General features: G+C 42.2%; 1 protein-coding gene and 1 non-coding gene across 2 annotated transcripts in view; both read right to left on the bottom strand.

The window, feature by feature from the left end:
• The window catches only part of HRNR (hornerin), a 90,517-nt gene that overhangs the window by 47,975 nt on the left and 18,525 nt on the right, over nt 1-24,017 (bottom strand). Inside the window, exons 8-12 of the mRNA XM_052637321.1 lie at nt 14,314-14,390; nt 10,990-11,128; nt 9,234-9,591; nt 8,964-9,041; nt 5,361-8,762 (exon numbers count right to left, since the gene is read on the bottom strand). Coding sequence (XP_052493281.1) covers nt 5,361-8,762; nt 8,964-9,041; nt 9,234-9,591; nt 10,990-11,128; nt 14,314-14,390 — 4,054 coding nt within the window. The remainder of the gene's footprint in view (nt 1-5,360; nt 8,763-8,963; nt 9,042-9,233; nt 9,592-10,989; nt 11,129-14,313; nt 14,391-24,017) is intronic.
• On the bottom strand, nt 2,662-2,733 carry TRNAS-GGA (transfer RNA serine (anticodon GGA)). Its single transcript has one exon. It is a non-coding gene; the product is annotated as a tRNA-Ser (tRNA).

The raw sequence follows: 24,017 nt of genomic DNA, 5'->3' as shown, positions 1-24,017 counted from the left end.
AACCTAACCAGGTCTGCAATATGAAACTAGAATGCCAGCTTATTAATTTCCAGTCAGAAATATGCCATCAGAAACACTGATTGTCTCTATTTTTAAAATTCATTATTTATTTATTTTGAGCTGCACTGGGTCTTTCTTGCTGTGCAGGCTTTTCTCTAGCTGTAGAGAGTGAGGGCTCGTCTCTAGTTGTGGTGTATGGGTCTCCCATGGTGGTGGCTTCTCTTGTCACCGAGCACGGGCTCTAGGCACACAGGCCTCAGTAGTTGTGGTACACTGGCTTAGTTGCCCCACAGTGTGTGGAATCTTCTCGGACCAGGGATCAAACCTGTGTCCTCTGCACTGGCAGATGGAGTCTTCACCACTGGGCCACCAGAGAAGTCGCTAGGTGTCTTTTTAATCTGATTAGTCAGTGCTTCCTCCTTTGGGGAAAATAACAGGAAGCCAGCATTTCAGAAGTCTCCCTGGTGAGTGTCAAGTCTAAATCACACAGGTGGTTGTACGATTTGGATGGTGAATCTCATTAGGTGTTGATGTGCTGATTCATTTATTTCAACCATATGTCAGTTGAGTAGCTTGTCAGAACACTTTCTCCCTTGAATGGTCTTTGATGGCATGCTCACGTTGATCTTTGTGTCCTTATTTTTGTGAAATATTGAATAATTATGGCTTATAAATTAGTGTAGGGAGTAATATAAGAATAAATATCAACTTACTTAAGAAAACTTGTGGACTTTTTTGTTCAGTCCCATTTTCTTCCCTCTCTCCAGAGGTAACTGCTGTTCTGAATCTGGTGTTTTACATTCCCATAAGGACTTTTATATTTACCAAATATGTGTTAATTACAAATAATAATTAAGTTAACACATATTTGACAAGTAATAATGGGCTACCCTTATAGCTCAGTTGGGAAAGAATCTGCCTGCAATGCAGGAGACCCGGGTTCAATTCCTCAGTTGGGAAGATCCCCTGGAGAAGGAAATGGCAACCCACTCCAGTATTCTTGCCTGGAGAATCTCATGGACAGTGGAGCCTGGCAGGCTACAGTCCATGGGTTGCAAGAGTCAGACTCTACTTAGCGACTAAACCACCACCACAAATAATAATATAGGTATTATGATGTATATTGTAAGACTTTATAAAGGGTAACACACAGTATAGAGATGTTTTACAGGTTTTCATGTAATGTTTATATTTTGGGGACTTCTCCGAATTGAGATACACAGATAGTCTCTGACTTATAGTGGTTTGGCTTATACTGTTTTCAGCTTTGTGATGGTTTGAAAATAATAAGCCTTCAGTGGAAACTGTTATTTGAATTTTGAATTTAGATCTTTCCCTAGGCTAGTGACATGTGGTACAGTTCTCTCTAGGTGCTGGTCAGTGGCAAGGAGCCATAGCTCCTGGGCAGCTATGCAATCACGAGGGTAAACAACTGATACAACCATTCTGTTTCTCTCTTTCAGTATAATGTTCAATAAATTACATGCAGTACAATAAATTACATGTACTACAATTTGTTATAAAATAGGCTTTGTTTTAGATGATTTTGCCCAGCTAAAGACTAATATAAGTGTTCTGAGCATATTTAAAGTAGGCTAGACTAAACTATGATGTTTGGTAGAATAGATGTATTAAATGCATTTTCAGTGTAACGTATTTAACCTTACAATGATTTTGTTGGGATGTAGCTCCCATCATAAGTTGAGGAAGATGTGAATACACTTAGGAGCAGAAAACTTCTTCCCTGCTAGTTTATGTGGCTAGCCTATTAATTAAGCTGATATAGATTAACTGGAGAAAACCAATTTTAATTTCACACCTATGGGAGTTGCATAAGAATATGAGACTCAGAGGCAGTCAGGCAGTTGAGGCTTATATAAACGTCCTGAGCAAAGGAGAAGAGGGTGCTGTGCTATGCTGTGCTTAGTTGCTCAATTGTGTCCAACTCTTTGCTACCCCATGGAATGTAGCCCGCCAGCCTCCTCTGTCCACGGAGTTCTCCAGGCAAGAATGCCGGAGTGGGTAGCCGTTCCTCTCTCCAGGGGATCTTCCTGAGCCATGAATTGAACCGGGGTCTTCTGCATTGTGGCAGATTCTTTACCAGTCGAGTTACCAGGGAAGCCCAGAGACGAGGGTAGGGGACTTCAAAGGGAGGAAGACAGTTCATAAGAAGATGAGAAGAGCAAATGTTTGGTAAACAAATGTTTTCCAGGCCATGGAGATAAGTCTTCCTGATACAAAAAGTTCTTTCTGCTAATAGCTTTGATCCTAGTATAGGCCTTGTGAAAAGTGAAAGTGTTTGTTAGTCACTCAGTTGTGTCTGACTCTTTGCAATGACTGTAGCCCACCAGGCTCCTCTGTCTGTAGAATTCTCCAGGTGAGAATTCCCTTCTCCAGGGGATCGTCCCAACCCAAGGATCAAACCTAGCTGTCCTGTATTATGGAAGATTCTTCACTGTCTGGGCCACTCGAGAAGCCCCAGTGGGCCCTGTACCTAAACTCTTTTAGACAGTTAAGTGAGTGAGTGAAGTCACTCAGTCATGTCCGACTCTTTGCGACCCCATGGAGCCTACCAGGCTCCTCTGTCCATGGGATTCTCTAGGCAAGAGTACTGGAGTCAAGAGTACTGGAGTGGGTTGCCATTTTCTTCTCCAGGGGATCTTCCCGACCCAGGGATCGAACCTGGGTCTCCTGCATTCCAGGCAGACGCTTTAACCTCTGAGCCACCAGGGAAGTGGGAGCGGCAAAAACAAACAAACCCCAGAAAAGGAGCTCTTCCCGAGTCAGCTAGGCCTTGATTACCTTCAGCTCAGAATAATCCATATGCCAATGTAGCATAATTTTTGGTGTTGTATTCTGTACTCCCTCCACCCCTGCCTCAGGTATATCTTATTAATTTTAACTGTTGTATAGCATTCTAGTGTATGGATATATCACAATTGATTTATCTATTCTTCTCTTGAACTTTTAAGTTATTTGCAACATTTTCTGACTCTCATGTCATCGCCAAATTGCTTCCTAAGTGGTTACCAATGTAGATCTTCATTGCTCAATATCCTCTCTAATGTTCTATGCCAGAATAATTTTTTTGTAATCTGATTGGTATGAAATGATATTTCATTATATCTTAATTTTATGTTTCTCTGAGCATTGTTTTAAAAATGCCACTTGGCTGTTAAAATTTCTATTTTGGTGAACTTTCTTTTTATAAGTTTTCCTGTTTTCCCCCACCATACAAAGAACCATCAGCATATAAAGAACTTATAAATATCAAATTAGAGGAAGAACTGACTCATTTGAAAAGACCCTGATGCTGGGAAAGATTGAAGGCAGGAGGATAAGGGGGTGACAGAGGATGAGATGGTTGGATGACATCACCGACTCAATGGACATGAGTTTGAGTAAACTGGACATGAGTTGGCAATGGACAGGGAGGCCTGGCATGCTGTAGTCCATGGGGTCACAAAGAGTCGGACATGACTGAGTGACTGGACTGAATTGAAGAAATTGCCACACTGTTTTTCAAAGTGAATATGTCATTTTACTTTTCACCAGTAATACCAGCTCTTGGTATTGCCCACATTTTAAACTTTGGCCATTCTAGTGTTTGTGTGGTAGTATCTTACTATGTTTTAATTTGCATTTCTCTCATGACTAAGGACATTGAGCATCTTTTCAAGTACTTATTGGTCATCTTGTTTGGTAAGTATCAAATCAGAGCTTTTGTTCATTTTAAAACTAGGTTGTTTGTCTTGTTTTCTCGAATTAAAAAATATTTGTATATTCTGGGCTATTTGTGAAGGACTGGGTCTTGGACAATTACTTTTTAAGTTAGTTTCTAGTATGACCACCTGTGTGTGAGAGTGAACTGAAGCAGAGATGAGACAAACCTCAGTATTTCATCATCATTATTTATTGTCAGTTTTAATGCAGTCGTTTATTTGAATCCAGAGACTTGAAACAAATATACTACAGTCAAACTAAGAAACTGTAAAGTAGTTGCTGACAGTATTTTGTTCCATTGCTGTATAAATGATATTTTCCTCTGAGGAAGGCCAGTGAACTACAGAGGTAGTTTGGAGCCATTGTGTTTTCATGCTTTCTAATTTTTTTTTTTTAAACCTGGAGGAAATTCTTAGTAGTAGGAGTCAAAATCTTTCTTGCTGAAACCAAGTCAGAGCTAACATTTAGATCCTTCAATCCTGAATTGATTCATCCCTGCCCTTTAAGAAAAAAATGCTCTCACTCACAGGTTAGGGAGAAGCACCTGGTGCCAATTTTTAATGCCTCTTGTTAGTTTATTCATTAAAAATGCAGCTAAGAAAAGGAGCTTGGTGGTTTTGATAAGCAAAGATGCTATTGATGCTACATCTTTGCTTTTAGGGTCTTTTCTGCCACCATCCATTGTGGAGTATACAGAAAATTATGGTCCATGTTGCTATAAGCGAAGCTTTGGCTCCAGAACTGGTAACACATGTATAATTTTTTGCTCTTTAGAGATGAAAGATTAGTTTTGGCATCATATGATGAGTAAGGAGCTGTCAAAAAGACACCTCACCTAAACCCCAAGCTCCTTAAATGTTTTGCATTATTCTTCTGAATTTATTTTCATACATCATTTATTTAACTCTGTATTTCCTAGCAAAGTAGTCCCCATACCCTACATTCTTTGGAAGGAACACAATAACAAGGAATTAATTACAGTTACATGTTTAAAAGGAAAAGACAGAAATAGATGTATCTACTTTTAGAAAGAAGTTTGGTAATGAATTGCTTGTATGTAAGTTTCATATTTTTTAAACTACTACTTGAGTTAACTTCACTTCCATTTACTATTCATCACTTGAATTAACACCTCTGCTCTTTGACATACTCATAGAGTGGAGTGCTGCTCCGTAACTTGTAGAAACTTGAGTTTGTATCTCTCCCTCCATAGTGACCTCCTTCTCTCTGGTCATAATAGCCACCCTGTCTGTTATCCTCCTTGCAAATTAACAATGTATTGCTAGTGTTAGATCTAGATTCTCCATAGCATGGTGTAAACTGTCTAAAGCCACAACTTGAGGAGCTTTCCTCTTGTCTATAACTACCTCCTGGTTGCCCTTCTTTACAATTTAAATAGCTGTAGCCAGATTCCGTTTGACCCTGGCTGCATCCTTGGCTTTGTTGCCTACACGTTTCTGATGGTCCACAAATACTCTCATATCCATCAGACTTGCTACTTGTTGGGCTACAACTCCTACTTCTTTCTTTTTGACTGTATCCTGAGCATTCCTGGCTGTTTCTTCTTGATTGATTGGGAGTTGAGCCTATTTGGGGTCTACTATACCCACCGTGAATGCCACTTGAACTTGACCTACATCTCCCTTGTAATTCATATTGCTCATAGCTAGAACACTGACCAGATCCAGAATCACATTGTCCAGAGCTAGATGAGTGACATGAGCCAGGCCCATGTTGTTCAGAAGTAGAACACTGACCCAGGCCTGATCCATGCTGACTCTGGGTAGAACACTGACCTGAGCCAGATCTGTGTTGGCCATAGCTAGAAGACTGACTCCATCCAGACCCAAATTGACTGCGGCTAGAGGACTGACTTGAGCCAGTGCCACACTGGACATGGCCAGAAGACTGTCCTAATCCAGACCTCTGTTGACTATAGTGAGAAGATTGACTTAATCCAGACCCACATTGGCCATAGCTAGAAGACTGACCTGATCCAGATATATGTTGACCATAACTGGAAGACTGACCTGATCCAGATATATTTTGACCACAGCTTGATGATTGTCCTGAAGTAGACCCATGGTGTCCATATGTAGAGGACTGACCTAAGCCAGATCCATGTTGACCAAAGCCAGATGACTCTCTTGAGCTAGAACCATGCTGACCACAGCTAGAAGACTGACCTGAGCCAGATCCTTGTTGTCTGCAGCCAGAAGACTGACTTGAACCATATTGACTTGAGCCACGTTGACCATAGCTGGAAGACTGACCTAAGTTAGATCCCTGTTGGCTGCAGCTTGATGACTGTCCTGAAGTAGAACCATGTTGTCCGTAGCTAGAGGATTGACCTAAGCCTGAGCCATGTTGACCAAAGCCAGATGACTCTCTTGAGCTAGAACCACGCTGACCACAGCTAGAAGACTGACCTGAGCCAGATCCATGTCGGCTGTGGCCAGAAGACTGACTTGAGCCAGATCTGTGTCGGCTATTGCGAGAAGATTGACTTGAGCCATATTGACTTGAGCCCCATTGACCATAGCTGGAGGACTGACCTAAGTTAGATCCCTGTTGGCTGCAGCTTGATGACTGTCCTGAAGTAGAACTGTGTTGTCTGTAGCTAGAGGACTGACCTAAGCCAGATCCATGTTGACCAAAGCCAGATGACTCTCTTGAGCTAGAACCATGCTGACCACAGCTAGAAGACTGACTTGAGCCAGATCTGCGTCTGCTGTGGCTGTAAGATTGACTTGAGCCATGTTGACCATAGCTGGAGGACTGACCTAAGTTAGATCCCTGTTGGCTGCAGCTTGATGACTGTCCTGAAGTAGAACCATGCTGTCCATAGCTAGAGGACTGACCTAAGCCAGATCCATGTCGGCTGTGGCCAGAAGACTGACTTGAGCCAGATCTGCGTCTGCTGTGGCTGTAAGATTGACTTGAGCCATGTTGACCATAGCTGGAGGACTGACCTAAGTTAGATCCCTGTTGGCTGCAGCTTGATGACTGTCCTGAAGTAGAACCATGTTGTCCATAGCTAGAGGACTGACCTAAGCCAGATCCATGTCGGCTGTGGCCAGAAGACTGACTTGAGCCAGATCTGTGTCGGCGGTGGCTGTAAGATTGACTTGAGCCATGTTGACCATAGCTGGAGGACTGACCTAAGTTAGATCCCTGTTGGCTGCAGCTTGATGACTGTCCTGAAGTAGAACCATGCTGTCCATAGCTAGAGGACTGACCTAAGCCAGATCCATGTCGGCTGTGGCCAGAAGACTGACTTGAGCCAGATCTGCGTCTGCTGTGGCTGTAAGATTGACTTGAGCCATGTTGACCATAGCTGGAGGACTGACCTAAGTTAGATCCCTGTTGGCTGCAGCTTGATGACTGTCCTGAAGTAGAACCATGCTGTCCATAGCTAGAGGACTGACCTAAGCCAGATCCATGTCGGCTGTGGCCAGAAGACTGACTTGAGCCAGATCTGTGTCGGCGGTGGCTGTAAGATTGACTTGAGCCATGTTGACCATAGCTGGAGGACTGACCTAAGTTAGATCCCTGTTGGCTGCAGCTTGATGACTGTCCTGAAGTAGAACCATGCTGTCCATAGCTAGAGGACTGACCTAAGCCAGATCCATGTCGGCTGTGGCCAGAAGACTGACTTGAGCCAGATCTGTGTCGGCGGTGGCTGTAAGATTGACTTGAGCCATGTTGACCATAGCTGGAGGACTGACCTAAGTTAGATCCCTGTTGGCTGCAGCTTGATGACTGTCCTGAAGTAGAACCATGCTGTCCATAGCTAGAGGACTGACCTAAGCCAGATCCATGTCGGCTGTGGCCAGAAGACTGACTTGAGCCAGATCTGCGTCTGCTGTGGCTGTAAGATTGACTTGAGCCATGTTGACCATAGCTGGAGGACTGACCTAAGTTAGATCTCTGCTGGCCACAGTGTGACGACTGTCCTGAAGTAGAACCATGTTGCCCAAAGCTAGAGGATTGACCTAAGCCTGAGCCATGCTGACCAAAGCCAGATGACTCTCTTGAGCTAGAACCACACTGACCAAAGCTGGAAGACTGACCTGAGCCAGACCCATGTCGGCTGTGGCCAGAAGACTGACGTGAGCCAGACCTGTGTCGGCTGTGGCTATAAGACTGATTTGAGCCATATTGACTTGAGCCCCGTTGACCATAGCTAGAGGACTGACCTAAGTTAGATCTCTGCTGGCCACAGCCTGATGACTGTCCAGAAGTAGAACTGTGTTGTCCATAGCTAGAGGACTGATCCAAGCCAGATCCATGTTGACCAAAGCCAGATGACTCTCTCGACCTAGAACCATGCTGACCACAGCCGGAAGACTGACCTGAGCCAGATCCATGTTGGCTGTGGCCAGAAGACTGACATGAGCCAGACCTGTGTTGACTGTGACCAGAATACTGACTTGAGCCATGTTGACCATAGCTAGAGGACTGACCTAAGCTCGATCTATGTTGGCCACAGCTTTGTGACTGTCCTGAGGTAGAACCATGTTGTTCATAGCTAGAGGATTGACCTAAGCCAGTTCTATGCTGATTAAATCCAGAAGACTCTCCTGAGCCAGACCTGTGTTGTCTACAGCCAGAAGACTGACCGGAGCCAGTCCTTTGTTGGCCATAGCTAGATGTCTGACTTGATTCAGACCTATGCTGGCCATGATTAACAGATTGACTTGATCCAGAACTCTGTTGGCCACAGCTGGATGACTGACCTGACCCAGATCCATACTGACCACAGCTAGTAGAGTGACTTAAGCTAGGTCCATGTTGGCTACAGTTCGGTGACTGTCTTGAAGTAGAACTATGCTGTTCATAGCTAGAGGATTGACCTATGCCAGTTCCGTGGTGACTAAAGCCAGAAGACTGACTTGAGCTAGATCTATGTTGTCCATAGCCAGAGGATTGACCTGATCCAGACCCATGTTGGATACTGCTAGATGGCTGTCTTGAGCCTGACCTGCGTTGGTCATAACTAGATACCTCACTTGAACTAGAAGTAGAACAGTTTCCTTGTTCTTCACAATTTCCTGATTGATATCCTTCATTTGATTCATGCCATCTCTGCTGAGAAGGCTGGCTTGAGCCATAGCCATGACCATAACCAGCAGGCTTATTTGAGTTTGACCAGCGGTCTTGTCCTCCACCACTCCCTGAGATGAATCCATGATGCTCCTTACTAGGTGACTGGCTTGGTTTTTTCTTATGTTGTCTATTCCCCAGAGATTCATTTGAGTCAGACCAGTTTTGATCAGAACTGAAAGACTGATCCTCTGAGTGGCTCACATGCCCTTCTTCTCCATAAGTGCCTGACCAATTTCCTGAGTTTGATCTTGTTCTGTGGTTGCTTGAATGAGTATAACCAACTTCTTCACTTCTAGACCTTTTGTGCTGATGAGAGCCATGCTTGTTTTTCTTGCTACCCTCGGAGTGGCCTGAATTTGACTCCCTCCTTCTTTCCCTAAAGCTTTGCCTGTCCCCAGAACTAGACAAGCCTCCTTGATGCCCAGTTATTCTGGACCTGGACCTAGACCTGTGTCTAATGCTACCTCCCGAGCCTCTGGAATGGGAATCATTCTCTCCTTCACTCCAACTTAAGTTACTGGAAGATGATTTTTGCCCTTCATCCTCCTCTTCTATTTCACTCTGTTCCTCTTGGTCCTGGTGACTGTGATCTCTTTGCTTTGACCCTGAAGCTTGGCAGTAATCTTTGCTGACAATTTTATTACAGGCCCGAGCCAGCTTGAATATCATCAGAAGGTACTCAGTAAATTCTACTTTCTTGTTATGGTCTTGATCTAGATTTTGCATGATGATATCTACAGTGTCTGGATCATCTGGATTCTGTATAGGAACAAAGTACAAAAGGAAGCTCTGTGAGTGTACAGCACACACTGAGCTAACCAGCTAAAGGAAGACTGTAGAAATGTGAGTGCTTAGCTTAATTAAGTGGAGCTCAATCTCATAGTCCTTTAGGCTGGACTGCCCTCTTCTTGGGAGAAAGAGAGAAAGGAATATGCAATGAAGACCTAGAGGAGGATGCAACTGGGGATGACAAGGAACAGGGAATTATTTTTTAAGGAATGAGTCAAATGAATATGATTAGCTACTTTATAAATAATAACAACCACTGGGGGTTCAAGGATGGTTAATGAGAGAAAGTGATGTCTTTTGAATGATGGGTTGGATTAGTCAAATAAGGATGTAGCGAAAGGGGAGGGGAGAAAGGTTGTTGCAGACAGAGGGAACAATATGAAGAGAGAGCTGGAGTTGAAAGAAAGCATGGCTCATACAAGGAACTGAGAGATTCGGGATTGCTAAATGTGAAGTCTCAATAGTCAAGAGATATGGCTGGAGAGATAAATCAGGACTAGATCATGCGTTTTGAGTTGTGTTAAGGAAATTTGGAATTTTAGCACTGGGAACTGTGAAGGATTTTGAGTTGAGCTGTGAAATGATTCTATTTGCATATAATATTGAGCTTGGAAGTAGAAGGTGGTCTGAACCCAAGGATTAGTAATAGTGATGGAGAGAAATGAGCTGTTGAGAGACTGTTGGTGAATTTTATGGGGTTGGAGGGTGGAGGATCCTGCTGAGAGAGAAAGCCAAGAATCGCACCAGATTATGCCTTGGTTGAAGAGGAGTAAGGAGTTTAGAGGGGCAGATGATGAATTTCACATCTGGTATCGAATTTAAGACCTCCATACCAATCCAAATAAAACTATTCAGTACACGGCTTGATTTAATGAATTGAAGATCAAGAGCTAGATCTAAGTTTACAAATATTTACTCCTTAGCTAACATTAGAGGGTGGTATTTACTTTATTTTGTGTTTTAGGAGTAACATGCTAGTTTCCTGAACTCAGAAGCATTATTATGCCAGAATCTCAGAAATGGACAGTGGTCAGGATATCTGAAGAAAGGCAAAGAAAGGGAAGAAGATAAATTTCATCTGTTTTTCAGTTTTTCTGAGAACCAGCTCAGTTTCTTTCCAGAACAATTACTCACACAGGACATTGTTTAATCCACTGATTTTCCCCCTATTGTTTAGTAGGATCACTTCCCTTGGACATGTTATGGAAAAATTATGCATCAACTTTTGACCTTACTGCAAGCCTGTGCTAAACTCTGTTATCACCAGGTAGGAAAAGTCCTCTATGAGTTTGACATCTATGACAAAAGGGTAGGAAGGGGTGACAAAAAGAATTGCAGCTGTGTTCAGTCCTGACACGGAATTCTTACCTTCAGAATTTGACCAAACTCATTTTCCAAAAGTTCTTTCAGTTCTGCCTTGTTCAACATGTCACACTCCCCATCCTGGTTGGCATATTGGTAGAAAATATCGATGACAGTAATGATGCTTTTTAGGAGTTTTGACATCCTTTTGTAAATTCAAATTAACCTAGAGGGAAAATAAGGACAGAGATCCACCTACTATTATCCTTTTCTCATGTTTAAATAGATAAGTAGAGTCATTTGTAATAATTGTGCAGCATTAGTCAGCCATAATTAATTTCATCCTGTCGCAATCAAGAACCAATCCAGAGTTGAATGACTGGTTCAACCCAAGTAGCAAGAAAGTGATGTAATTAGGAACAGTGTCTCTTCTTTCTATGCCTGAGTAAACGCAGCAGCAATCACTTTCTGTTTCAGGCTCGCTGCTTATACCAGGGATAGTTTTAAGAGCTTTGTTGTGGAGCTATAGGAATCCTAGGTGCTCTAGTCTATCCACTTCCTCAGTTCTCTCTAGATACAAACCCTCACTCTAGGGAGGGGCAGCCCCATCATCTTTGTTTGTGCCTGACTCCAGCTGAGAGGCACCAGGACTCACTTGGATGCTCAAGACTCTAGGCCAGAGGAAGTAGACAAAATAGGCAAAGCCAACCATAAGCCTAGGCAATATGGAGCTAGGGGCTGTTGGCTATGAGGCTCAGCTTCTGTTTTTATTCTTTAAGCAGGACTGACCCTCAGGCTTCGGGCTTCCCAAGCGGTCCAGTGAGTGGTAAAGGATCCTCCTGCCAATGCAGGAGACCCAGGAGATGTGAGTGCAATCCCTAGGTCAGAAAGATCCCCTGGAGGAGGAAATGGCAATCCACTCCAATATTCTTGCCTAGAGAATCCCATGGACAGAGGAGCCTGACAGGCTACAGTCTATGGTGTCGCAAAGAGTTGAGTGTGACTGTGGATGATGAGCATGACTCTCAGGCTTTACAGCAGAGAGAAAAATCTCAAAGGAGGCAACTTTCCTGGTGGATAACGAGCCTTGTGATCTTTAAGGAAATGACACCAAAGAAGGACATACTACTCATTTCAGTCTTCACTTTCCTCCTCAACAAAGTTAAATTTATAGCAAAGTTCCCCCAAGTATGTATATTAAAAAGGAGCCTGGTACCCAGAGCCTGTTTGCCTTAGAGCACGTCATGGATTCTCATAATTTATACCCCTAAATGCTCCTCACTTACCTGGTTCACCAGAGGAACAAGTAGGATGGAGGCTGAAGTAGCTTACAGGGTGATGCTAATGGGGACAGTGGCCTTTTATAGAAGGAATAATGGTCCATCTTAGGGAGGAGCTGCTCTCTTTGAGATGTCCTAATTCATCCCCACAGAAGTCCAGTTCCACCTCCATCTCCACCTTGTCACTTCCTTACCCACCCACCTGAGATTGCATTAGCAGTTCCCAAATCTGGGCTAGTATCAACCCCACCTGCCAGAGACCTCTTTGCTGTTCAACAAGGTTATAAAGCATAATGTACTGATTATGAATTATCAACTTTAATTGAAGTTGAGTGGAGTGTGTGCAGGGACACCAGAGACCAAATGTTGATAAATCATGAAATCAGATCTTTAGAAAGAACCCTGAAGATCATCTAGTCAAACTGTCTTTTTTAAACTTTTTTCTTATTTAAGATTCCAGTCAAGGTGTCACCCATGCTATTATTAACTCTTGGAATGGATAATGATTGCAGAGGCTCTTTTATCTCCTTACTTGAGTCTGTTTATGAGACCATAGTGTGTGCCTGTGTGTGTGCTAAGCCACTCAGTCGTGTCCAACTCTTTGTGACCCCATGCAGTGTAGCCCACCAGTCTCCTCTGTCCATGGAATTCCCCAGGAAAGGATACTGGAGTTGGTTGCCATGCCCTTCTCCAGGGGATCTTCCTGATCTAGGGATCGAATCTGGGTTTCCTGCATTGCAGGTGGATTCTTTACTGTCTGAAACCTTAGTGACCATTCATAAATGCAGCTTTCACTCAACCAGTATTTAACCTTGGAAAGAAATCCAAGCTCTTTCTAGCATGGTATTCAGAGTTCCTCATAATCTGGCCTGTGGCCACTCTACAACCACATCTGTTTACTCCCTATTCTTCTTTGTGCTCAACCAGTAATTAACTTCATAAACATTTCTGAATATATCATACTATTTCATATATATATTTTGGAATATTTTTTGTTGTTATCTGCTTGGAAAATTGCTATTCATTTTTGAACCTTACCTTTCATATTCTGTAGGAAATCTTTCCTGAATTACTTAAGAGAGAGATATAATTTTATCTCTTATTTGTATTAATCACACACTATCATAGCCTTTTAAAATTGTCTTACTATGTAATTAATATTAATAAAATTAGAAAATATAGATAAATATAGAAAGGTTAATGAAAATGCATGTACGCTTATTGCCCAGAAATAGCTGCCATTAGTTATTTGATGCATATCCATTCATACACACACGTATTTATTTGTCCATGTGCCTTTGTCACTTCCAGGCTATGAACTCTTTAGAACAGAGAACAGGCTTTATATAATCTCTGTGTCATTTGCAGACACACCACATTGGTTGGCACATAAAGGTCCCCATAGATGTCTGTCAAATTGAATTGAAAGAGGAGTAAGGCTCATGACTGCAGTATCTGCACTGACACCTCTGTTTTTTCGCTGGTTAGGGTCTGCCTTCTCTCTTCCTCTGTTCGCTTCAGAGGACATGATTTTCCCTGGATATAAACTAAATCTTAACTAAATCTTCCTTTACATTAGGAATCGTCCCTGAAGACTTTACACTCCGTCTGTTGGAAATGTGTAGCACAAGTCTCACTGAAGCTGGGTGAAGTGACATAGACTTACAGCTTACACAATATGATCATCAGGGATTGGGAAGGAGTGGTAGCAACTATTGGGAAATGATAAATTATATGATTCCAAATTCAACCATTATTAGGCTGCATGCTTTGTTCTAAGTGTTACTCAGAGGGCTGCAGAGTCAGTATCCATTCTGTGGCCATGTTTCCTCTGGATGCCTGATTTGGGCCAGGTTGTCACGCTTCATCAGAGGTGTGACTGAGACTGTGGAATTGCAGGGGAGGTGGAATTTGTTGAGGGCTAATTTCCTGCAGGAGCTGGCTGTCACCACAGAGGGAAGAACGCATTGTGGGTGAAACATGTTTTTGGGGCCCCTGCAGGAGGGGTTGGCAAGCTTTTCTGTATTAAAATTATTAATTTAAATTATTAGGATCAGGTATTAAATATTATAGGCTTGTAGACCAGGTGGACTTTGTTGCAACTACTCACCTCTGTTCTTGTAGCGTGAAAGCATCATAGATGATGTGTTTTTTGCCCCCCCCTGCAGGAGGGGTTGGCAAGCTTTTCTGTATTAAAATTATTAATTTAATAATTATTAAATTATTAGGATCAGGTATTAAATATTATAGGCTTGTAGACCAGGTGGACTTTGTTGCAACCACTCACCTCTGTTCTTGTAGTGTGAAAGCATCATAGATGATGTGTAAACAGAGCAGCATGGCTGTGTTTCAATAAAACCTATTGACTGACTTGACCCTTAAATTTCATAATTTCACATGTGACATATTTTTTTTTTCCCAATCCTTAAGGGTGTAGAAAGCATTCTTGGCTATGTGCCATTTTTAACAAACTGGTGATGCCCTATGTATGGCCTGTGGGCTGTAGTTTGCCTCCTGCTGGCCCTGTTCTGTATTTACTTGCCAAGAAAGGAGAGGAGAATTATTCACAGGAGATGAGAATCTAAAGGGAAGAGAAGGGCTGGGAAGTGTGGGACGTCGGAACCACAAACAGTTGGGAGAGAAAAGTGTGTATGTCTGTGAAAATCAGCATACATGAGGTGGCAAGAAGGGGAAAAGTGACTGTTCAAGGGTGGTAAATTTTGACTTGATATTAGGGGTAAACTTTTAACATCTGTGTTGGTTGAAAGTGCAGTGAGCTTTTTACAAAGTAACTGTATTTATTGTCAGGGGTATTAAAGGAACTTTCATGTATCATGTGGCAGTTTTAATCCTTTCAGTACTTTATTTTCTGATTTTCCTCCAAAATCAACAACTGGTGTTTGATGAGCTTTACTTCTCAGTTTATTGTCATGAGAAAACAAGCATGTTGAGTGTGCCTTTTGGCCTCTTGTCTACCTTTTGAGAATTACTAATGTAAGAGTTGGAATGATTGTCACAGAAGTCCTTTCTAAAACTGAGATTTGTGATTTTACCAGAGCATGTTCTTTACATTAACAGGGTGGGCATGAAGTCCTGTTCCCCAGTCCACCATCAGTTTGGTTCTTGGTTTTCCCCTTGGAGGTGACAGGATTCAGGAGAAGAGATTTCTTCTTCTTTTTTTTTTGCATTTCAAAAAATTTTAGAACTGTTTTATCTTTTAAAATATAAATTTATTTATCTTAATTGGAGGCTAATTACTTTACAATATTGTATTGGTTTTGCCATACATTGACATGAATCCGCCACACCTATTATCTGCTGTGCCCTTATGTACTTCATTCTATCAGTCCTCACAACAACCATATGATGTGGGTAATCTTACCTCCATTTTTCAGATGAAAAAACTGAAGTTCAAAAACAAAACTTGTTTCTAGTCACTCAGTTATTGAGAAGGAAGAGTCAAACTCAAATTTTTTTTTTCTTTTCTTGGAAAAGAAAGGGTGTGAAGGAAAGTTCATGAGGACTCTAATTTTAACTTAAAACAAAACAAAACAACCAATAAACAAATAAGACTGGTGAGGATAAATAGCTGCTTTCCACCCCTGTTCAGTCACATTTTCACCCTTGTCTGCAAGGCGCACTGTTCCTATAGCGCCATCTGCTGAGTCTGATGGAAATGCTAGGGAAAGCCTCGTCCTTTTACCTTCAAATCCTCAAGTAATTTCTGAGTGTTCTTTAAAGTTTAGTGTCTTTGAAAGAGGAGACTGTGTAAAGACATGGGAATAACCGCAGAGAGTGTTTCTGGTCTTGATTAGGGGATAAATGGAATCAAAAGAAGTTAGCTGTAATATAAAACAGGCCAGGAAGCCTTTCCCCTCATATTCTACCTAGGTACAGGGTTAATTTGTTCCTTATCTCAAAAGAATAAACAATGGATCTTGTATAACTTTATAGCTTTGTATGATATGTTGATCTATTTTAAGCTCCAGTCCCAGGCCCTGGAATATCTCTGCTTGAGGACTGGCCTTCCTTTTCCTATTCTGTCTCAGTATTCTCTCTTTTTTGGCCACCTGATGTGAAGACCTGACTCACTGGAAAAGACCCTGATGCTGGGAAAGATTATGAGATGGTTGGATGGCGTCACCAACTTGATGGACATGAATTTGAGTAAGCTCTGGGAGTTCGTGATGAACAGGGAAGCCTGGTGTGCTGCAGTCCATGGGGTCGCAAAGAGTTGGACACAACTGAGCGACTGAACTGATTCTCACTTTTCTCCTTGAAGTGCTCACAAACGCCCCATATGCTGGGAATCTAGTGCTCATTCTTACTTGTATCCTTTTATTTATTCTGTCGATATCTTTCATTAGTGTGTTTCTATCTCTTTAACTTGCTATTTGATTCTCTTATTGACATGGCCATTTATAGCTTAAGGAACCCTTAGTTCCCAACTATGTGAGGCTTTCTGCATGCACACCTAGTCCGTCAATGTGGGCAGGTGAAGGAGGGTGATTGGGAGTGCTCCCTAGGGATTCTCCAGGTATTACAGAGGTGGCACAAAAAACCTGCTAGCATGGGAGGCAGAAAAGGGGTTGTTGGAACTTCATGTGTGGGAGGGGGTAAGCTAAGACCTTGGTTGTTGGGAGTGAGATCCAGAACCTTTGTCTTTTAGTGTGTGTGTGTGTGTGTGTGTGTATGTGTGTGTGTGTGTGTGTTAGTGAGGGTGGAGGAGGGGAATGGGGATGGGGAAGGGCAGAGGAAGGTGGAGAGGGACTGGAAGAACAGAGGAAATGTAGTGAATCTTTTGAGTGTGAAGCTGATTGGGCCTTACTTTCCTTTCTGACCTTTTCTCTTCTTACTTGCCCTCTCCTCATAGACTGTGCTGCTTAGAATCTGAAGCCCCACTGCTTCCTTGTTATTCTCCAGAACCTTCAGGCACACTCTTCCCTTAAGAATTTTATTTTAAGAATGTCTTCCCTCAGCCTCCATTTGGCTTAATCTTTTATCTCCTTCAAGTCTTTGCTGAAATATTACCGCCTCATAAGGCCTCCCCTGCTTGTTCTATGCAATCCAAATGTCTAACATACTATATTATGGTTGGCTTATTTATTGTGTAGGGTTTTGAGCAGACGGGAGGCATGATCTGATTCACTGCTGTGTTACTTGACAGTAGGGAGATGAGGTCGAATCAGGAAGGTCAATGAGGTGAGAGATGAGGGAGTGGGAGTACCCGTCTTCTGGCTTGGATGACTGTGTTGTTATCATACACACTGAAAAAAGCAATGCATGAGAAAGGGAGGACTTGAGATAGGAGACGATGAATTGTCATCTAAGTTATCTCCATCATCTTATTCTTCCCACCCATTCATAACTCTGCTTTCTAAGAGAGCAGTGAGCACTCTCTGTCTCTGACTTCCGTATCTTCTATTTACTTGTCAACCCTTTATGACCTAAGTTTCAGGATATTTTGAAGGCTCATCTTCAAGTCCTGTAAATGCTTTTGTTCTGCAAAGTTCCATCCTTAGTTCTCAGCTTGTCTGGATCAATTTTTTTTTAACCACTTACAGAGTTAGATAATGGGTAATGAATGAGGCAAGACAGAATATTTATGCTTTTTATTGGCAACTTTTATGCAGTTAGACAGTCTGAAACCAAACACTTGAAACTTCTGTCTATAAACTCAAGATATTGCAGTCATAGTGGTCTGATGAGGCTGTAAGACCTAATAGGTCAGCTTTGAGTCACATGTAATATCAGACTTGGCAGAAACTTCAAAACTTGAGTGCTCATATTTAACTCTTATTGAATTCTGCAGTTGATGGTCTTCCACCTCTGTTAGATTCAGACTGATCACTGGTATCAAATTAAGTTTATAACTTATTCTTGAGTTCAGTTCAGTTCATTTCAGTCACTCAGTCGTGTCCAACTCTTTGCGACCCCGTGAACCACGGTACGCCAGGCCTCCCTGTCCATCACCAACTCCTGGAGTCTACCCAAACCCATGTCCATTGAATTGGTGATGCCATCCAACCATCTCATCCTCTGCCGCCCCCTTCTCCTCCTGCCCTCAATCTTTCCCAGCATCAGGGTCTTTTCCAATGAGTCAGCTCTTCACATCAGGTGGCCAAAGTATTGCTATTTCAGTTTCAACATCAGTCCTTCCAATGAACACCCAGGACTGATCTCCTTTAGAATGGACTGGTTGGATCTCCCTGCAGTCCAAGGGACTCTCAAGAGTCTTCTCCAACACCACAGTTCAAAAGCATCAATACTTCAGTGCTCAGCTTTCTTTGTAGTCCAACTCTCACATCCATACATGACCACTGGAAAAACCATAGCCTTGACTAGACAGACCTTTGTTGACAAAGTAATGTCTCTGCTTTTTAATATGCTGTCTAGGTTGGTCATGACTTTCCTTCCAAGGAGTAAATGTCTTGTAATTTCATGGCTGCAGTCACCATCTGCAGTGATTTTGGTGCCCCCCCCCAATAAAGTCAGCCACTGTTTCCACTGTTTCCGCATCTATTTGCCATGAAGTGATGGGAGTGGATGCTATGATCTTAGTTTTCTGAATGTTGAGCTTTAAGCCAACTTTTTCACTCTCCTCTTTCACTTTCATCAAGAGGCTAAAGTTCTTCACTTTCTGCCATAAGGGTGGTGTCATCTGAATATCTGAGGTTATTGATATTTCGTGAGTACCTAAAATGAAATCCTTGCCTTCCTGTCTTACCTGTTGATCTGAACTCTGAATGATTAGAAGCAGATCCTGAGTGATCAAGCCTAAGCTTGTTGTACTTTTAATCCCAAATTTCAGTGACTGGAATCAAGGCTTAATGTTCTGTTCTATTATGTTCAGGCATCTGTAGTCATATTTGGCACTTCTGTAACTATGATGTTTGTAGTTACAACCCAGATGTTTGCCTTTGTCTCTACTAATGGCTGTCTGTATGTGATTAGACCCAAATTGACCTTGGTTTGACTTGTCTGTCTTCTGAGTGTACTATCTCCTGCCTGATTATTACTGTGCCTAAATTTTTCATGGAAATAACTTGTTGTATACATTGTTCTTTTGGTGTTGGATTCTGGCTGCTCATGAGTAGATAACATTTATTTATGACTAGACCCTGAATTTCTAACATTGTCTTCAGAAATATTCATGAATGGATCTTTTGGGGAGTTATTTTTTTGGTTCTGTTTGTCCATGGCCCCTACTCACATTGTCTATAGGTTTATGTTGACTCTTTGAGTCTCCTTTACCACCGCTATGGAGAAGGAAATGGCAACCCACTCCAGTATTCTTGCCTGGGAAATCCCATGGACAGAGGAGCCTGGCAGTTTAGACTGAGCATGTCACACCATAAGGAGATGCACTGTGGACACCTGAAATGCCTCTGAAACCATTTCATTGTTTGGTAACACTGAGGTGGACTATGGGAAGTAAGTGACTGTCTATCCAGTCTCCTGATTGTCCATTGTCACTGGACTGAGTAAAATTAGATTACTACTGTTTGTTTGTACTAAATCTAGACTGCAGAGGTGAGAAGTGTCTGGAGCTCTCTCTTAAATGACTGTGGCTGGATCCATGTCTTCTTGTATCGGGCCCTGTATTGGGCCCAGATTTTCTGTGTATATATTCAAACTGCCCATGGACAGATGTTTGTCTTGAGGATCTAGCCCTATTTTATGATTGTCTGTGACTAGAACCTTGTTTCTTATTTTGTCATATTTTGATTGTGATCAGCCCTGGGATTTCTTTGGAAGGAATGATGCTAAAGCTGAAACTCCAGTACTTTGGCCACCTCATGTGAAGAGTTGACTCATTGGAAAAGACTCTGATGCTGGGAGGGATTGTGGGCAGGAGGAGAAGGGGACGACTGAGGATGAGATGGCTGGATGGCATCACCGACTTTATGGACGTGAGTTTGAGTGAACTCCGGGGGTTGGTGATGGACAGGGAGGCCTGGTGTGCTGCGATTCATGGGGTCGCAAAGAGTCGGACACGACTGAGCGACTGAACTGAACTGAACTGAACTGAGCTGATTGTTTATGACTATACTCAGACTATTCATGACTGGATGCTGACTGTCTATCTCAGTTTTCTGATTGTCTTTCACTGTCACTAGATTGACTGTACCTGGGCACCACTGTGTACTATACTGACTCTAGCCTCTGTAGGTAAACATTGGCCATGAGATGATCCTGAATGTCTGGAACTCTTTCCTGACTAGCCATGCTTGGATACATATCCTCTTATTGCTGACCCAGATTTTCTTGCATAGACCCAATCTATCCAGGACTAGTGTTGGGGCTTGTTGAGATCTTGACTGTCTATAGTTGTTTCCTCTTTGACCATGGTTAGACTGTTGTTTTCCTCTTGTGCTGGATCCCTGTTGCCTATGGCTATCCTTAGACTGGTCATGCATGGATATGGACTATTCTTCTGAATCTTCTGATTGTTCTTTCCTGTCACTGGACTGACTCTAGCTGTACCCAATGACAAATTGATGGCATGCCAAGGTACTGGGTTTGACTCCCTAGTAGATGTGTAGAGATATATGGAGAAAAGCAAAAGGTAGAACTGTAGAATTAAATTGTAGAATTAACCTTTAGCGGTCAAGCAGAGCCAGCCAAGCAGACCCAGAAGTAGTGATAATGAGGCAAGAGAAACCCATGAGAATATGGTGTCATGGAATACAAGAGGATTCAAGAGGAAGAGGTCAACTGTGCTAAATGCTGCCAAGATATCAAGCAGTAAAAATGAACATTCAGTTTGGCACATGAATATTATCCAGATGCCTTTTTTGAATTTCAAGGTGTTTGTAGGCTTCAAACTTAACATGACCAAACCAGAGGGAACATAAAAGGGACCATTGTCTATTAACTTAGAGTCAGTTGTTAGAAGTCATTCTCCATGCATCTTTTCCTCATCTTTGGTGTACATCAGCAAATGTGATTGACTTCCCTTCGAAATACCCTCCACTTATCTCTTTTTTTCCATCTTTACTGCCACTAGCCTAGTCCCAGACCACTGTTTCAACTATACAGTGAAATTAATGTCCTTCTTTCTTACTACTTTGTCCCACAATCTACTTTCAACACAGTAATAGCCTAAAGTTTAAAAATGTAAACCAAAATGTAGCTTTCCTGTTTAAAATACTGCAAGAACTCTTTTTCATACTTAATTGAAAGCTTCTTACTACTATTCTCTTTGTGATTGGACCCCCATCTCTGTTCTCATTTTGTACCTCTATTCTCCCTTCTTTCATCACGCTTAACATACACTGAGCTTTCATCTCAGAAGACTATCATGTCTTTTCAGATGTACCTTCCTGAAGACTTTGTTCTCTGACTTGGTTATTGATTCTTTGTTCTCCACATAGCTGACTTCTATTTGTAATTCTGTTCTCTGCTCAAAGAGTCCTCCTCAGAGTAACTCTCCTTCCTGCCTAGATACTCTGATACATTTATTTTCTTTACAGTATTTACTACCATTTGAAATTCCTGTAGTGTCTATCACCCCCTATAGAATGTATAAGCTTTTTGAGAGAGTGATTTTTCTCTGTCTTGCCATCTGCAGTGAACCCAGAGCCTAGTATAGAACCTGGATCAGAGTAGGCACTTATTTATATCTGTTGCAAAAGTGAACACATGAATATATTCATCTATGTAGAGTCTCCTTCCTTCATTTTTCCTTAGCACATGTTCATATTGCATCCTTTGCACACTTAGCACATTGTTCTACATATAGTATGTAATGTACTAAATTATAGTTAACATTTTATGGAATTGTCTCATATGTGGAAAGTGATCTTTGTGAGGATAGTTTATTGATTTTTGTATCTCCACAGCTTATTCATCTTTGTGTCTCCAACAGGTATGAAAGTACCTAGTCAATGGTAGAACTCAATAAATACTACCTGAATAAATGAAGTCATTGAAGTATAATCAGATGAATTGAATTAGAATTTAGCCATTATTAATGTAGATAATAGAGAGTCATGGGATTGGTCTCCTGAAATCAGCTTCTATCTTACTAAAGATTTATCTAAATTTTCATATATCCCAACTGTGAAGAAAGCTGAGCACCGAAGAATTGGTGCTTTTAAACTGTGGTGCTGGAGAAGACTCCTGAGAGTCCCTTGGACTGCAAGGAGATCCAACCAGTCCATCCTAAGGGAGATCAGCCCTGGGATTTCTTTGGAAGGTGAGATGCTAAAGCTGAAACTCCAGTACTTTCGCCACCTCATGCAAAGAGTTGACTCATTGGAAAAGACTCTGATGCTGGGAGGGATTGGGGGCAGGAGGAGAAGGGGACGACAGAGGGTGAGATGGCTGGATGGCATCACTAACTCAATGGACATGAGTTTGAATGAACTCCGGGAGTTGGTGATGGAAAGGGAGGCCTGGCGTGCTGAGATTCATGGGGTCACAAAGAGTCGGACATGACTGAGCGACTGAACTGAACTGAACTGAACTAAAGGTTTTAGTGGGACATAAGAGTTTCTTGCATCTTTAGATTCAACAGTGCAGGAGGCAGTCTGACTCATCTGATCCACAGGAAGAGCTGTATGATATTTAGATAAAGCCCTGGAAGACAGGGCTTCCCAGGTAGCACAGTGGTAAAGAATCCACCTGCCAATACAGAAGACACAAGAGATATCGGTTTGATCTCTGGGTCAGGAAGATCCCCTGGAGGAGGAAATGGCAACCCACTCCAGTATTCTTGCCTTGAAAACTCCATGGGGTCACAAAAGAGTCAGCAACTGGGCACAAACACACCCTCTGAAGACAGCAGAGACTATCAGTGATGCTGACTCTCTTTTGGCCTCGGATGTCTTAGGGCTGTATAGTACAGCTCTGCAAGGAGAGTAAAGGGTAATCCCCAAAAAGGCTCATTTCTGTCATCAGTTTGCTCTCTATACAAAATGTCATGCTAATAGGGAGCCTAAAATAAAGAAAAAAAAGAAAGCCAAGCTTCCAGTGGTATTATGCTTTAGAGCACATTCCTAGATTTCCACCTTGGGTAATATTAAGTAGGAATAGTTGTATACATTTTTTCTTACATAGTTTGCCAAAGGAGTTGGCAGGGTGCTAAAGGAGTTGGCAGGATGTGGCCTGAAGGAGTTGGCAGGTTGCTGAAGGTCAGGAGAGTGGCCAATTTATAGCAGCTAAAGCTTCATACTTAGGAGGACTTATCCTTTATGAGATGGTCTGATTCATATGGTGAAATATATATTTGGGCTTATTTGCCTCATGGTATGTGGGAATCTTCCCAAACCAGAGATTGAATCCATGTCCCTTGCATTGGCAGGTGGATTCTTAACCATTGGATCACCAGAGAAGCCCCTCATAGCTTCTTTAAGTACTCGTTTCTGCTAATACTCACAACTTCCAGGTTTAGATTAGTACTAGTGCCATCTACAAGACATTTTTACAGAAAGATTTCTTTGGAAATCACACGTTCCTTGTATACATCTATCATCCCTTATACATCCTTGTGTCTGCCATTGTGACTTAACAAATGCTTGATGTAATTTGCTGAAGAGTAGTGATCCTTGAACTGAGAATGAACGAATATGCATGTGAAGAGGTCCAAGAGAGGTCAAGAGTGTCAAAGAGTATGCCCAGCTAGGATTCCATGTGACCTGGTTGGTTACTGTGAATTCCATCTCTGAGTATTGAAGAAACCTGCCTATGAGATTAGTGAGTCACTCACTTCATGGGAAATAGATAGGGGAACAGTGGAAACAGTATCAGACTTTATATTTTTGGGCTCCAAAATCACTGCAGATGGTGACTGCAGCCATGAAATTAGAA

This window comes from Budorcas taxicolor, chromosome 3 (genome assembly GCF_023091745.1).
Source record: "Budorcas taxicolor isolate Tak-1 chromosome 3, Takin1.1, whole genome shotgun sequence".
NCBI lineage: Eukaryota > Metazoa > Chordata > Mammalia > Artiodactyla > Bovidae > Budorcas > Budorcas taxicolor.
The sequence above is the reverse complement of the archived record's forward strand: the minus strand, read 5'-3'. Positions and strand labels throughout refer to the sequence as shown.